The sequence below is a fragment of the Canis aureus genome, chromosome 32 (genome assembly GCF_053574225.1).
Source record: "Canis aureus isolate CA01 chromosome 32, VMU_Caureus_v.1.0, whole genome shotgun sequence".
Lineage (NCBI taxonomy): Eukaryota > Metazoa > Chordata > Mammalia > Carnivora > Canidae > Canis > Canis aureus.
The window spans coordinates 29,246,653-29,261,689 of record NC_135642.1 but is presented as its reverse complement, the minus strand read 5'-3'; the positions used below and the strand labels follow the sequence as shown (position 1 = coordinate 29,261,689).

At 44.3% G+C, this 15,037-nt stretch overlaps 1 protein-coding gene across 5 annotated transcripts; it reads right to left on the bottom strand.

Annotated features, from left to right (window-relative positions):
- Window positions 1-256: 256 nt before the first annotated feature.
- On the bottom strand, window positions 257-8,770 carry GCNT3 (glucosaminyl (N-acetyl) transferase 3, mucin type). Of its 5 annotated transcripts, none has more exons than XM_077881297.1 (4): window positions 8,613-8,770; window positions 5,469-6,647; window positions 4,859-5,096; window positions 257-3,382 (listed from the first exon to the last, which is right to left on the bottom strand). In XM_077881297.1, exon 4 carries the CDS (start codon window positions 3,326-3,328, stop codon window positions 2,009-2,011), a length of 1,320 nt encoding a protein of 439 aa, XP_077737423.1. In that variant the 5' UTR covers window positions 3,329-3,382; window positions 4,859-5,096; window positions 5,469-6,647; window positions 8,613-8,770; the 3' UTR covers window positions 257-2,008. The 5 variants fall into 5 exon arrangements, with proteins under 5 accessions (XP_077737423.1, XP_077737424.1, XP_077737427.1 ...); XM_077881298.1 differs by having other exon boundaries at window positions 4,859-5,045; XM_077881301.1 differs by having other exon boundaries at window positions 6,408-6,647.
- Window positions 8,771-15,037: the final 6,267 nt, after the last annotated feature.

The window sequence follows — 15,037 nt, the reverse complement described above, 5'->3', positions numbered from 1 at the left end:
ATTTTTCTTGATCAGAGGAAGGTTAAAGAAACAGGTATGACTCAGAGGAAAGGAAAAATCAACAGATATGATGGTTTAATTGTATGAATTCTAAAATACACTAAACAAATGGGGGAATAATTTGACCCTTCTGATATGAAGACCTCGTGTTATTAAATAGAGAGCACCTCCTATATGCACCTGAATGTACTTCTAGAGAAAATTTCAGTGCTTGGAAAATTCCAACAACTTATCCCCCCAAAATGACAAGTTCACATTCTTATCTTTAAGAATTATAATTTATTTCACATGATAAATTACAGAGGAAGTTGACCATGAGACCAAAGACCCGAGTTCTTTTTCACATGCACTAAGGGGGGCTTTTCTGCCCACATCCCACAGCCCCCTCAGAGGAGGAACAAGGACAGTCACAAAGGCTAATAGAGAGGTCCATGATCAGCACTGCTGGGAACAGACCTCACAGGGCTCATCTGCTGGGCACATGGCTACTCATCGGTCATCTCTGGTGGGGCTGGGAGCAAGGTGAAGAGGACTCAATATTGCAATGTAGGTAAGGTGGGGTGGTCAAGGCCCATTACCAAAGGAGTACAACCCTACAAAAAAGTAACTTATAATTAGAAAATTCACTGTGTCACTGAGTTGCAGGAAAAGTTGATTGTGAGAGAGAACTTAAATGAATCAGAGATGGACACATTAGTGACATCATGACATCACAGGATCATTCAAGTTACATTAACTTGTGTATAAATCCCTCTTCCACAGCATACCATAAGCAGAAGAATAGCTGCACTATGTATAAGATATGCCTCTCTTTTTATATAACATCCCTTGCCCATCACAGAGGAGTACGACGAATAGCCAATTGCCTTCCAATTGTTTAACATTCATCTCTGGAGCTTCAGAAAGAAATATTTCACTGGGCAACATTTATTGGGGGTGGGAGGGAATACACACACACACAATTGTCTCCCCACAAGGAAATGTATAAATCACAGAACTACAAATACCGACCATTCCATTCATATACTTAAATAAGAGTTTTGACTAACAAGGTCTAACTTGGAATACCCAGACTTCCTGATTTTGCTAGGCAGTCCTAGTTCATGCTTGTTTCCCAACCTAATTATTAATAGTGTGGTATCCCTCTTCCCCATTAAAATGTGTTCCAGTTTGGACAATAAATTCTATGATGGCCTTGCCTAAATCGCTATTATCTTTCTAATGTGACATTAAGCTTTGGCTGTGAAGCTGGCAAAATTAATGCTGTAACTGACCCATGAGGATATGGGTGGTCAAATTGGTTAAATTGTCCTGCTTTTTCCCTTATGGGGAAGTCATGAATCTGTCAGTGTAAACAAAATGAGGAGGGCTTTTAATAATGAAAGATTCAATTCTGTTCCTCTATATTCTTTTGAATCTGCTATTTGCATACCCTGTCGTGATCACTTTGGAATAATGGAGATTCTCTTGCCAGCCACCAGGGATTTTAAATGTCACCAATAGTTACTTTTATCTTATTTCTGGCTTGCTAGACAAAAAATAGAAGTAAGGACTTTGAATCAAGAGCTATTTATTTTTAAGTTAATAGTACCCAAAGGCCCTCTTTCCACTAAAGTCCCACCCCATCCCCACTACCAAAGCCTAGAATTATTAGAACCAGCGTTCACACAGAGTAGAAAAGCAGACACCAAGCATTCAACTGAAATCCAGGGTCCCCTGCCACACTACCCTCCCCTTACTCTCCCAAATCGCTGGTTTGATTCTGACTCTCACTCTGTGAGAACATCAGTGGGAGAGCTATTAGGAGTGAGGTGAGTGCACACCCAGTGTTCACCCAGGACAGCAAGTAATAAGGCAGGAGATCTACTTACCCGCACCCCCATAGCAGCCCCCTGACTTGGGGATCCCAAAGATTTTAGAGCCCCACCCCACCCTACTGTCCCAGCACCCCCTGGGCATGTCTGCATATGTTCCTGTCCCACAGGTAGCAATATTATGATGGGATATCTCAGAGTTCAGTCCCATAGATGGCCTTATAACGTAAGTACTCTTCTAAGCACTGAAGAACATTGTCATCCACCTTTGGGTCAAACTTGTTGGCCAACAGGTGATGGTTTTGAAGAATCCAGTGCAGGTCCCCAATCCCATAAATACAGATAGACCGCTGGTGGATTCCAGAGCAAGGGGCATAAGGTGCCCCCATACTGATGTCTCCCTCATGGCTTTGCCACTTGACCAGCCTGGCAATGGCTATCATGTCTGAGATGTGAAACTTGGGATGGTAAGGAATAGAACCGGGCATCCATGGTGCACGCTGAAGGGTAGCCCATAGATGCTCATCGGGGCTATAGGTGTCCTTTACCCATTCAATCAGTCTTCGAGACTTGGGGTTCTCTAAGACATGTCGGACGAAGTCTCGAGAAGCCACAATATAGGCATTCCCTGTGAATATAGGTATATTCTCAGGAGGAGGATCCTTCATCTTGCTGGTTATGTACAATGTGTCTGTTACCTCATAGTGATATTTCCAGCGAGACTTCTTGTACTCAGTAGGTTTTTCTGACTCCATACTATTCTTCCCATTCAACATCTTGAGGGCCAGGACTATCTCTGCATTGGTCTTTATAGGAAAGTCTGTCCCACATGTATTTAGTAAGTATTTCCATGGCACTGAGCTCCGGAGCAAGTCTTCCATACAGTTCAGGTCAGCCTGCACCCTGGACCAGGAGGCATAAACCACCCGAACCAACTTACTGGCTATGAAGACATTTGGGAAGCATGAAATAATCGCCTTGACTGCCTCTTTGAAAGTTTCTGGGGATTTCTCATCCACATGGACACAGTATATGTTCTGAGGAGCATACAAAGCTCGCAGCAGTCTTTCAAAGTTTTCTATCTTTTCATGGACCACCATAGAGTATGCAATTGGGAAGTCTAACTCTTCTTTGCTCAGAGGGAACCGTATGAACTTTCTTTTGGCCTTAAAGTGCTCACAGTCTCGGGTCATGTTAAGGTAGTCCGTGTCTGTTAAAGGCTTCCGCTTCTTCTTGACCTCCAGGTTGTCCAGGAGAGCCTCCGACACTGCTTGCCAGTCCCCTCGGATGATCCTAGAACAGTTGATGGATCTCTTTGCTGGCAACTTCAGCGACTGGTACAAGATGTCCCTACAGTGCTGGCTTCGAAAATCTCTGGACTCCAGATCCAGGGAGTCAAAGTCACATTTCAATCTAAGAGAAAATCTCAGAGCAACAACAGCCAGCAGCACATAGCAGCCCAGGGCCCACAGGTAATGCTGCCGGCAGCGCTTCTTCCACCAAATCATCTTCATGGAATGAGAAACCAGTGGAGTTTGGGCACAGGAAAGCAAGTAGAGGATGGAAGCCTTGGACAGAACAAAATGCCTTCAATTACAAACTAACCCTGAATGTATTCACAGGAACAGCAAGTTCAACTCCAAAGTGATAGCGAAGAGGTATTTCTTCTCTAGACAAGTATCCTTGGTCAAGACCTGCCTAGGAACCTCTTCCTCTCAGCTTGTCCATGGAGGTCTATAACTTGACCCTACAAACTAGCTGTTCATGCTGGGCTCCAGATCTGGCTCCACCTCCACCCCAAGAGAAAAAGACAGGGAAGCAGAACTGAGTACCGCTGACGTTGAGTAAGAGGAAGTCCCTACCCACCTTTCATTCCTCCGTCTTCACCTCCACCCTTTACCACTCAGTTTCTAACACAGCTCTTATCTGGGGCCTGGAATTTTTAATCATTGTAGGGAGACAATCCAGGAAATTCAGACTCTCGGCATCCATTCTAGAAATGCAAAGATTTAAATCCTTTTAAAAGAAAAAGTACAGGGGCTCTTGGCTGGCTCAGTTGGGAGAGCATGCAACCTTTGATTTCAAGGTTGTAAGTTCGAGTCCCACATTGGGCGTGGAGATTATTTACAAATAAAGACACTTGAAAAAAATAAGTAAAATCAAAAGTACATTGCTAGTTCTTGTTTGGCAATTTGTTATTAGGCTGCTTTCACCACATGTAATTCATTGGTTAGATGTGGTATCTAGCCACCCTTAAAAAAAATGTTCTTAGGGATGCCTGGGTGGCTCAGCGGTTGGGTGCCTCCCTTCAGCCTAGGGCATGGTCCTGGAGTCCTGGGATCGAAGGCCACATCGGGCTTCCTGCATGGAGCCTGTGTCTCACTCTGCTTGTCTCTCTGTCTCCCTCTCTCTCTGTGTCTCTCATGAATAAATAAATAAAATCTTTTTTTTTTAAGTTCTTGAAGTACAAAAAATTGGATATAATCAAAAAATGCATTGTAATCATTCATATAATTAACTCAGTCTATCCAAATTTAAAATATATCTATACTCAGAGACATACAGAGCTATGCATACACAACATTTAATGAGTGCTTTCTATGGGCCAGAAATATTTCTTTACATTGTCCAATTTAATTTTCACAACATACTTGAAGTGCAGTATTATTAGGCCTCTTTCACAGATAGGAAAACAAAAGCTAAATAACTTGTCAAATACCGTGTATATTTTAAGAAGGAAATATGGGACTCATCCCCACACCCCTTATCCCCAGGTTTTTTTGTCCACAAGCCTAATATTTCTTCCTCCAAACCACAGCCACCTTTTAAATAATACAAAACAGGGTACTGGGTACCATCAAAGAAAACCACATGATATAGGGGGGAAAAATCCCTAACAGGAGCAAAACAAAATGTGACAAATCTTCCCAACAAAGACTATTTTCCTTTGTTGTATTCTAAGCATAAGATGATGCCCTTCTTGGTCATAACTTTTATGGGAATCTAAAAGGAAGAAAAAAATGAATCATTAAGAAAATTCTCACCTTTTTAACACCTTTGTTCTTGCTTAGGAAAGGTCACTTGCCAGGGTATGATTGTTTCCAAGAGAAGATGGACTGGAATCCATGGAAGCACACATGTGAATGCCACATCCCCTTCTTCTAACCCCTCCAAAATGTTTCCTGATATTCACAGGATGTCCACGAACAGTCTCAGGCTCCTCCTCAGTCTCTGCGAAGTAGAGAGCAGCAGGTGGCTCTATCACCTTCCAGTTTCCTGCTCCTAGATAAGAGCACAAGCTCACATAATGTCATTCAAGAGCATATGCTCAAGTATGCGTCATTCGGGGAGGTGAATAAGGCAGGAAGAAAATGCTGGCAGTATCTGAGAACACAAGCAGGTATTTTGGCCAGAACAACCGTCTGTAACCATGCTCTCCTGCCACAAAATCATTCATAAAAACCTGTCAATGCTCACACAAGAACCTGAAAGCTTTCCCACCTCCCTTAGCAAGGAACCATAGAAACACAGATACACCCATGCCTCAAACCTTTATTTTTCTTTTTACTTTAGAAAAAGTCCGTACAACCAGAGTTTGTTCTCCAAATGGCAACTGCTAAAAAAAAAAAAAAAAAAAAAAAAAAATCCATTTACCTGTCATTCATTGTTGTTAATAATCTGTGAGTTGTAGAAAATAACCACAGGGTTCCAGATTGTAGACCTCACTCACTAATGTCTGGGAGTCTAGGGTCTTGGTGGTGGAGGGACTGGATTAATGTTTTGGGCTGTTGAGACTTCAGCAAGAGCCCCAGGGGTGGCTTGGGCAATACAGGGGGGCGGAAATGGCTTCTTCAAAACTGCTTATACCGTTTGCCACTATTTCTCTCCTGAACCCAACCCTCCCCACCACCTGCCCCGAACAAAGCAGCCTTCCTGGCTAAATATTTGAGAGGGCAAATTTAATATAAAGAACTTAAATAGATATAAAGTTAAATAGATAACTGTAGGAGAGAGGGAGGGGTGTTAGGACACCCTAAATTAGGGAAGTAGCAATTGCTGTAACTAGCCGGAGGAGGAATGAAGACAAGTTTTGGGAATTTTTTTAATTTAAATTTTAGGAAGAAGGGTGCCAAACAAGCTGAAACTCAAGACCTCTGGGATAGGGACACCAGCAGCTCCTCCTGGGGTCTGGGGTCTGGGGTCTCTGACCTCGGAGGAGGGCCTCCGGGCTGAGATCCCACCCTGACGTCTGCCCACCGTTACTGGATTCAGCGCAGTTACACAAAGACGCCGCCCCTGCCAGGTAAACAGTCGTTGACATGGTGATGCTCACAGAAGCAGGAAGTAGACAGGAAGTAAACAGGAAGTAAACAGGAAGTAGGCAGGAGGTAAACAAGTAGGCAGGAGGTAAACAGGAAGTAGACAGGAAGTAGACAGGAAATAGCAAGAAATCCCGCCTCCTGTCCCTCCAGCGCCCCCTGTTGGCCGAGCCCAACTGGGGGCGGAGCCGACAAAGCAGAAATCCCAGCTGATTCCAAAATGGGGGCTCCATCTGAAGACAATGGCACAGTAATGGAGGTGGGTCACAGTTACCTCCTCCCTGCAAGAACTGGTTATGCAGCCACAGTATAGTCTAGGGAACTTGGGTCTTTTCTTTTTTGGGGCCTCTTCTGCCTGTTTCTGACTGTGGAGATGGAGACAGGCCAATGGGCAGGGAGCCATATAGGGTCATCTGTTCTCCCACTTTTATTGACCCCACTCCACTGGCTCCGTCTTCTGTCGGCTTCCATCATTCAGAGTCTGTGTGGCTCTCTCTTCTGAGCTGTGACATTTCTGAGGCAAACACAAGGAAATGGCAAACGCCCGTTCAAGTATCTGAATCTGCAAAAATCTCTCCAATTTCTTTATGTATGACTTTTCTTTGATGGCCTCCTCCAAGTCCCACCTTCTTACCCCTAAAAATCATACCACAGAATCTCTCGATTAAAGGAAAATTTTAAACATTTGATTTTTAAGGTAACCAAATAGGTATCCACTCTTATTTGCTAAATATATGCTAATATAACTTCAATGGGTTGTAAAATACGATGAAATCGGAGAGGGAGACAAACCATAAGAGACTCTTGACTCTAGGAGACAAACAGGGTTGCTGGGGGGAACGCAGGTTGGAGGATGGGGTACCTGGATGATGGGTGTTAAGGAGGGCACTTGAGTAGTGAGCAATGGGTATTACATAAAACTGATGAGCCACTAAACTACTTCTGAAACTAATAATACATTATATGTTAATTAATTGAATTTAAATTTTTAAAAAATCAACTAATTGTAGATATAGTTGGTTGAGATAATCTACATAGTAGGAATACCTAGTAGGTAGTACTTAAAGGCACACCTGGGTTTTGGTAAGACAGTGAGGTCTGAATCCCGGCTCTGTCACCTTCAAGCTGTGTGATGATGGGCAAATTCTATAATCCATCTATGCTTCAGTGATTTCCTTTGTATCATTGGGACTAATACCAATACCTATTTTATAGAATGGCTGTGAGGGTTAAACATGATAACACATGTGAGAGACTTGGCCTAATACCTGCCATATGCAGGTCCTTGATGAAGCTCACATAGGCTCCAGTGCCAGACCACAAAGGCCTGTTTTACAAACAGGATAGCTCAAGGAGGGTACAAGTAGCACTCTTGAACTCTGGATCAAGAGAAGGTGTTGATGCTGGTAACGTGGCCAGATGGGTAGACCAGCAAAAGGCCTGAAAATGTCCCCCTCTCTGTGCCCCGAAAGAGATTCAGTTTAAGTGGTCAGCGTGAGCCCCGCAGGGATGAAGGGCTGAGCTGCAGCTGAGTCCAGGGAAGTGCAGGAGAAGGAATGGAATGGCTGGAGGTGCAGGAGAATCAGGAGCCAAGCAACCTGCAGAGGTCACTCAGACGGACATTCAGGATGGTCGCACCTTCCACACTTGCAGTCCATGCTGGCCTTGAAGAAAAGATAGGGGTAGGCGAGAGGGAGGCAGCGGTCCCACGGTGCCTGGGAACCAGGCTGTTTCAGGGCAGGACACCAGACTCAGAGCCCAAGGCCCTTCATTAGAGTTTCTTCTACCCCTGCTGAACCTGGAGGCAAAGGTGTCCTAGAGTTCAGGATGACAGGAAGATATTTACGGTCCCGAGGACTGAAAATGATGAGGGCACTCACCTCCCTCGACTATCAAAAATAAAAGCAACACGAAACCAGATAATAAGTATGAGAACACAGCTATCTTTGCTCCTCAGGGACCAGTAAGATTCATGAGTTCAGCCTCCCCACTGGGGAAATAGCTTTGCTCTCATCCCCGGAGTTTTGAATTATAAATCCTTATATGACTGTGGGAAGACCTAGGAGTTCTACCAAGAGGGAACCTGGACACTCAGCCGGGTTCCTCAGGGTGCATCCAGAAGAATCCAGTGGAGTTCAGCATTAATTTGGATGAAGGTTCGGGAGACCCTACAGTACTAATAATAGAGTCAGAAGGAGGCCCAGGGCACCAGAATCTAAGCATTTTAAGCTGAATTAACAGATTGGCAAATGCCCCCTTTCATCACTTATAAATTAAAAAAAAAAATGATAGTCACACAGAGAGAGAGAGAGAGAGGCAGAGACACAGGCAGAGGGAGAAGCAGGCTCCATGCACCAGGAGCCCGATGTGGGATTCGATCCCGGGTCTCCAGGATCGCGCCCTGGGCCAAAGGCAGGCGCCAAACCGCTGTGCCACCCAGGGATCCCCCTCATCACTTATTTTATATGGTGGTGTTTACCTCTGGGAGGCATCAAGCTTCATCTCCTCATCAGGCCAGTAGCTCCTAGAAATCCTGTTCTTTCTGACTCAGCACCCGGCATTGTAGACATTAGAACTCTAAGGCTTCCCGGGAAAGAAATGCTACACTGTGATAGCAGACAGCAAGGGCAACCCCATGCACTGGCAAAGAAGGGAATGTGACTCAGCGAGGCAGAAAGTAAGAATAGATAAGCAGACCCTAAGCCAGGTTAATGTGTTACTAGTGGTAGAGTGGGAGCTGGGGTTTGAAAGGAACCATAGGTACTGAGGATATGCTCTAGGTCGGTGGGCTCTTGGGGAAAAGGGGGCTTTGACATCTGGCCACACAGCAGTGGTTAAAAGACCCAATACGATCAATTCTGTCTCGAATCAGGGCTGGACTACGAAGCCCACGCTCAGCCGCGGGGTGCTGGCTGGCCAGGTGCTCACCAGGCCCTCCCCCTCCACACCCCACAACCTGGAGTATAAAAGGGAAAGAGATTCAAGAAAGAAAAAAAAGACACCTCTCCCCCCCCCCCGCCTCCCCCCCTCTGAATTCAGTATGTACCTATTCACTAGATGCAGGAAAGACTTCCCAAACTAGGAGAGAAAGCCTTCATCTCTTCAGGTGGATACAATCCCACCTGCTCCCTCCTACTCACCATCCCAAGGCAGATCATCCACTCAGTTGTGAAGGAGGCCTTATGTGCTCCCTTCATCCCCCCAGATCCCCAACTTTGGGTGGCACCCCTTTTCTACCAAAGCCAGGCTCGGGACCACAGACCCAGAGGGCAGCCACAGCCACGTTCTCCATCTGCTGGCCTCATAAACCTGTCAAAATGCACTGGATCTCACTGTGGCATGGTGGGGTCAGCGTGAGGACCCACAGGCAGTAGGTTCCCCAGAAAGGTTCCCCAGAATGAACAGAAGCCTCAGTGTCCCTGGGAGGGTCTTTTAAGTACTAGAGTCTTGGAACTATGGCTTAACGGGTATGGGGGACCCTTGAACAAGACAGTTTTAAACTATGCTGGTCCACTTAAATATGGAGTTTTTTTCACAGTGCAAGACTGTATATGTGGTTTCTCTTCCTTATGATTTTCTTAGTAACATTTTCTTCTCTCTAGCTTACTTTACTGTAAGAATACAGTATATAATACATATAATATACAAAATATGTGTTAATCGGCTGTTGATGTTATCCGTAAGGGTTCTGGTCAACAGTAGACTATTAAGTTTTTGGGGAGTCAGAACTTAGACATGGATTTTTGACTGTGCAGTAGTAGGGGAGAGCAACTCTCAACTCCATATTGTTCGAGGGTCAACTGTAGCTACTGGAATTAATGGGTAGAGACTCCTGGAAGTAAGCTATGCACCGAGCTGAAGCTAACTGAAATCCAAACAGGGATTAATTAAAATTAAAAGGATTAATTTTGCTTAGGAAACTTTCTCAAAAATAACCTGCCATAAAACAGATTTAGAAGCATGGTAATAATGAGATTAAGGTGGCTCCCATTGTGTCATTTTTTAAAAAATTTTATTTATTTATCATGAGAGACACACAGAAAGAGGCAGAGACATAGGCAGAGGGAGAAGCAGGCTTCCTGCAGGTAGCCCAATGTGGGACTGGATCCCAGGACCCCGGGATGATGACCTGAGCCAAAGGCAGACGCTCAACCACTGAGCCACCCAGGTGCCTCCATTGTGTCATTAAGAAGTAACCTAAATGGAACAATAAATGGCATGTGACATGGCAGTGCTTCATTCATTCACCCCACTTAATGACTGTTGATTGAGGATATTGCTAAATTTTAATGCTGGAGATAGAGTTGATTGAGATGTTATCTACGTTCAAGGTACTGATAGTCTGAAAATAGATCACAGTGCCATGTGTGAGGGCAAACAGAGACGTGCACTGGATATAACAGAAGCTCAGAGGTTAAAACTAAAAAGGGAATGGTTAGAAATACAAATAAGTACGAGTGATAATGAAATCTAGGGGGGAAAAAAGAATGTATGTCGTTGCCTCCTGCATTGTCTAGGGAAAGGTCTTGGCTAGTGGCTATAGGATAAACAAATATATGGGTTAAAGAAAATGTTCCCTGAGAGAAGTCATTTGGGAAAAGAAAGTTAGATCTCTACCCTATACTATAAACATAAATTTCAGATTTAAATCTAAAAAGAAAAAAACAGTTCTAAAATTTCCAGATAGTGTATAGAATATCTTTATGATACTCAAGAAATTCTTTTTAGTATTACACCAAGACCAGAATATCATAAACAAAAACTAGATTTGACTATATGGAAACCATAAACTAAAATATCATTGGAACTGAGAAATGGGACTTCTGGGAAAGTTCTTTAAAAAGGAGAAGCTAAGTCCTTCTCTGCCTTCTTTGGGAATTCATGAATGCAGATGTAATGGCTTCAGCAGCTATATAGGACCTTGAGGCAACATTGAAAATGGAAGCCATGAGTTGAAAGTCCATTTTTGGACTTTGAACTTTTTTTGAAGTTTGAAGTCCAACTTCATTTATAGAAAAGAGCAATAAACTTATTTAGCCACTCCTTTTTCAGGTCTCTGATAGCAGTCATTCACATATTCCTAACTCATAGTGAAGCGGTTTCTTAATTCAGGAACATTTAGAATCCTAGGTATGAAAAAGGTACATGTTTCAGGGGACTAAGGAGAAGGTAGACAGAACAGGAGCTCTAATTCCCATTCTCTTTACCACCAGCATCATCTGTTTCTTATGAAAAACACAGAGCAGGGGGTGCCTGGGTGCCTCAGTTGGTAAGCATCTGATTCTTGATTTAGACTCAGGTCAGGTCATGATCTCATGGGTCATAGGATTGAGCCCCTCATTGGGCTCCCTGCTCAGCAGGGGTTCTGCTTCTCACCCTGCCCCTCCTCCCACTCATGCATAATCTCCCTCTCTCTCAAATAAATAAAATTTTTAAAAAATAAAAAAAGATACGGGTATCCTCTGCTTTCCTCATCCTACATTGACTTCACTTTACAAAAGACCTATATTAGTATGTGTTAAATCTGAAGAGGATTTTCACGTTTACCAAAAAAAAGAAAGAAAGAAAAGAAAAAAATGTTATCATAATAATATAAGTCTTTCAAAAAAACAAAGTGGCTTAACAGAAACGTTCAGAAAGCAGGATACTCTTCCTTTTACACCTGTGCCTTATGAAAGTTTTCCCAGGCACACTCTACTTTCAGACAGTGGGGGAAACCCGGGCTCTAGTCAAGTTCCCATTCACGATGCCACGCATCCCATCCTCTGTGCAATCTTGCAAAGATAAAGGGCATCTCACACCAAGCTGACCCAATTACACTTGTGGGAATATTTTTTTAAGTTAAGGGACTAACTCACTTGTTGGTTCCGTGAAAGAGCCAAAAACCAGGAGAGGTTAGAAGATGGTGCTTGTGAAGGGAGACAGAAGTGCCACTGGGCAGCCCAAGGGCAGGCAGAAAGCAGAAACACACAGTGAGGAGCAAACAGAAATAATTGGGGGAGAATCAGGAAAAACCTGTTATGTCACCAAATGAGTAGCAGAATAAGGAAGCCAGGCCTTGGTGGGGTTAAAGCAGGCAGGATCCTAACGCCGAGGGAAAGACACACATACAAATACGACATCACTCTGGAAGGTGTTGGCTGAGGCCAGAAAAGCTCAGATGAACTGACACCCCATTCTCCAAACCCATGGATGGAAAGTTTTCTGCTCTGCCCTTTGCAACAGAAGCAAATGGGGAAGAGGATGATATCTGGGATTTAGGCACAAAATCAATTTCCAGGGACTGTCCAGGGCACATTCAAACTGATCACCAACCTGCGTAAAAATCTTCCTCTCCCTTGCCATGTGACTTCAATTAGCTATTGGCTTCTCCAGGTCTCAGTTTACTCCCTGTGTTGAAACTCTAGCCCTAAGCCTTGGCCCTAAAGCCCTAACCTCTGAATCGGAAAAATCAGCTCTTTCAATTCAGAAATTCTCTGATCCTGCTGCCTGGCATCTTTGTCCTGGGAGCAGCATGTCTGAGCCAAGGTTCAAGAATCCTTATTTGGCAGCAGAGCTCACCAAGGAAGGAAGGAAGGGAGGGAGACAGAAGTGAGGGGCTAGCTGGGAATTCTGGAAATGGAAGTCCATGTGGAAATGAGAAGGGCCCAGCTAGGTCAGTGACAATGGGGATAAGAAGATCAAATAGAGAGTTTTTTAAAGGATTTATTTGAGAGAGAGAAAGAGAGAGAGAGAGAGAGAGAGAGAAAACACAAGCAGGGAGGAGAGGGAGAAGCAGACTTCCCGCTGAGCAGGGAGCCCGATGCAGGGCTTGATCCCAGGACCCTGCGATCAGGACCTGAGCGGAAGGCAAGTGCCCTGAGACAGGAAGAATTTAAAAGCACCCCAAAGATAGATCTGCAGAGACTTGAAAACCAAATCTGAAAGCTCAGAGCCTTCTGACCCAAAGTTCACGATGGTGACCACAGGTCAACAGGTCACACGAGCTTGGAAAGGAAAAGTCAGTCATGCTAAAGTATGATTTTCACAAAAGTTAAAACTATGAGTCTCCACACATGTGCACCAAAAGCTCATTCAATTCACTCATTAAAGGGAGAGGAGAAGGAAGGAGGTACATCTGGCTCAAAGAACATCCTAAGAAACCGGCTATTTGTACACATTTATAAGGGAATGTTAAAATAAAGTTCCTAGTTTAGATACAAAACTGGTCAATACCCTCCGAGATGATACAACATCATCACATCCGGGATCTTCTACTGAGCACAAATTATTTGCATCTCTACAGAACAAGACCTGAAATTACCGGGTAAGTTCACGGAGTCTGAGACCTTAACTAATAGGAAAGCCAAACAAATGATTGTTCTTCCAAATTAGTGGTTCTCAAGCAGGAGAGATCTTGTCTCCCAGGGGACACTTGATATTATGGAGAGACATTTTGGGTCACAACTCAACAACTCTGGGAGCTGGGGCGGTAGAGAGGGATTGGCATCTAGTGGGCAGAGGCCAGGGGTGCTGGGGAATGCCCTACAGTGCACAGGATATCCCCCATGACAAGGGATTATCCTGCCCCAAATGTCAACAGTGTCAAGGGTGAGAAGCCCTGCCCTAGATAATTACCCCTGGAAGGGCTTGTGAAAGAATGCCCCAGAGCACAGCGTCATTGAGAAAATATGCCGCCCATCTTTTTTTCTTATTTATATGTTAGAAATAATTTTTAGTGATAGTAACCATCAACCATCTGCCTTCAAAGGAAAATCAGGTTTTTTAGATTTTTTTTTTTTAAAGAGAGAGCGTACAAGCTGTGGGGAAGGCGCAGAGGTAGAGAATCCCCAAACAGACTCCCTACTGAGCACAGAGCCCACATGGGGCTCAATCCCACAACCCCCAGATCATGACTGGAGCTGAAACCAAGATCCAGAGGCTCAATCAACTGAGCCACCCAGACACCCCGAAAGTAGGCTTCTTTTTACAAACATTTCACCCAAGTCTTTTTTTTTTTTTTTTTTTTTTAAGTTTTTCTACTTAACCTTAAGGACAAGAGAAAAATTCACTTAAAACAGAATGCCCCTCCCCGTTTACTGGGCATATGGTCTGATTAAGCTCTCATAGCAGGTGCTGTCCAAATTTTTGGATTTTTCTAGGGAGCATGAAAGTACTTGTAGATTTCTCAAAAACAAGAATATTTAACTGAAAAGAAAGCAAGAACAAAAAGATGCCCTGATGTAATTGGAGGAAGCTGAGAGAAGTGACAGAGGTATAGGTCACAGGAAGGACAGACACAGGAGGAGACAGGTGCTGATGACCGCGCCAGCTGATCCAGTCTGGACACGTCATCTTCCCTCTTGTCTCTGCCCTGTCGTTCCAAATCTCTGCCATCAGCACCAAGGTCATGCTTTTCAATCACATCTTAGGCTCTTCTTTCCCTCCCATCTACATGCACGCACTCAGAAAAGCATGTGTGGAGCAATCATTGCTAGGCTCTGAGCAGAGAAAGAGCAGTAAGCAGAATGGTGTTTCTGCAGACTGCCAAGGTCCTCAGATGCCTTCTTGATTAGCTCTCCACCCCCGTTCCTCTCCTTTCTCTCCCTGGTTCAGGCTCTGCAGCCATAGCCTTTTATTCCCTTCCTCCCAGGGTAGCTTCTCCTGCCTTCAGATCATCACCCTAAAGCATAGCTCTGCCCGTGAAACTCCCTGCTAAAAACAAATCCCAGGAACTTCCCTTTGCTGGGGCTCAGAGAATAAAATCCAGTCACCTACACTCAGCAATCAGACTCCTTCACACTTAACTCCCAGGCTTCCTTGCTCACCCATACTGCCTCATAAAGCACCATTCCCGGCTCGCAGGACAAATGGCAGCTCATTTTTGGCAGCTCCCTCATCTGCAGGTATCATAAGGCACCAACC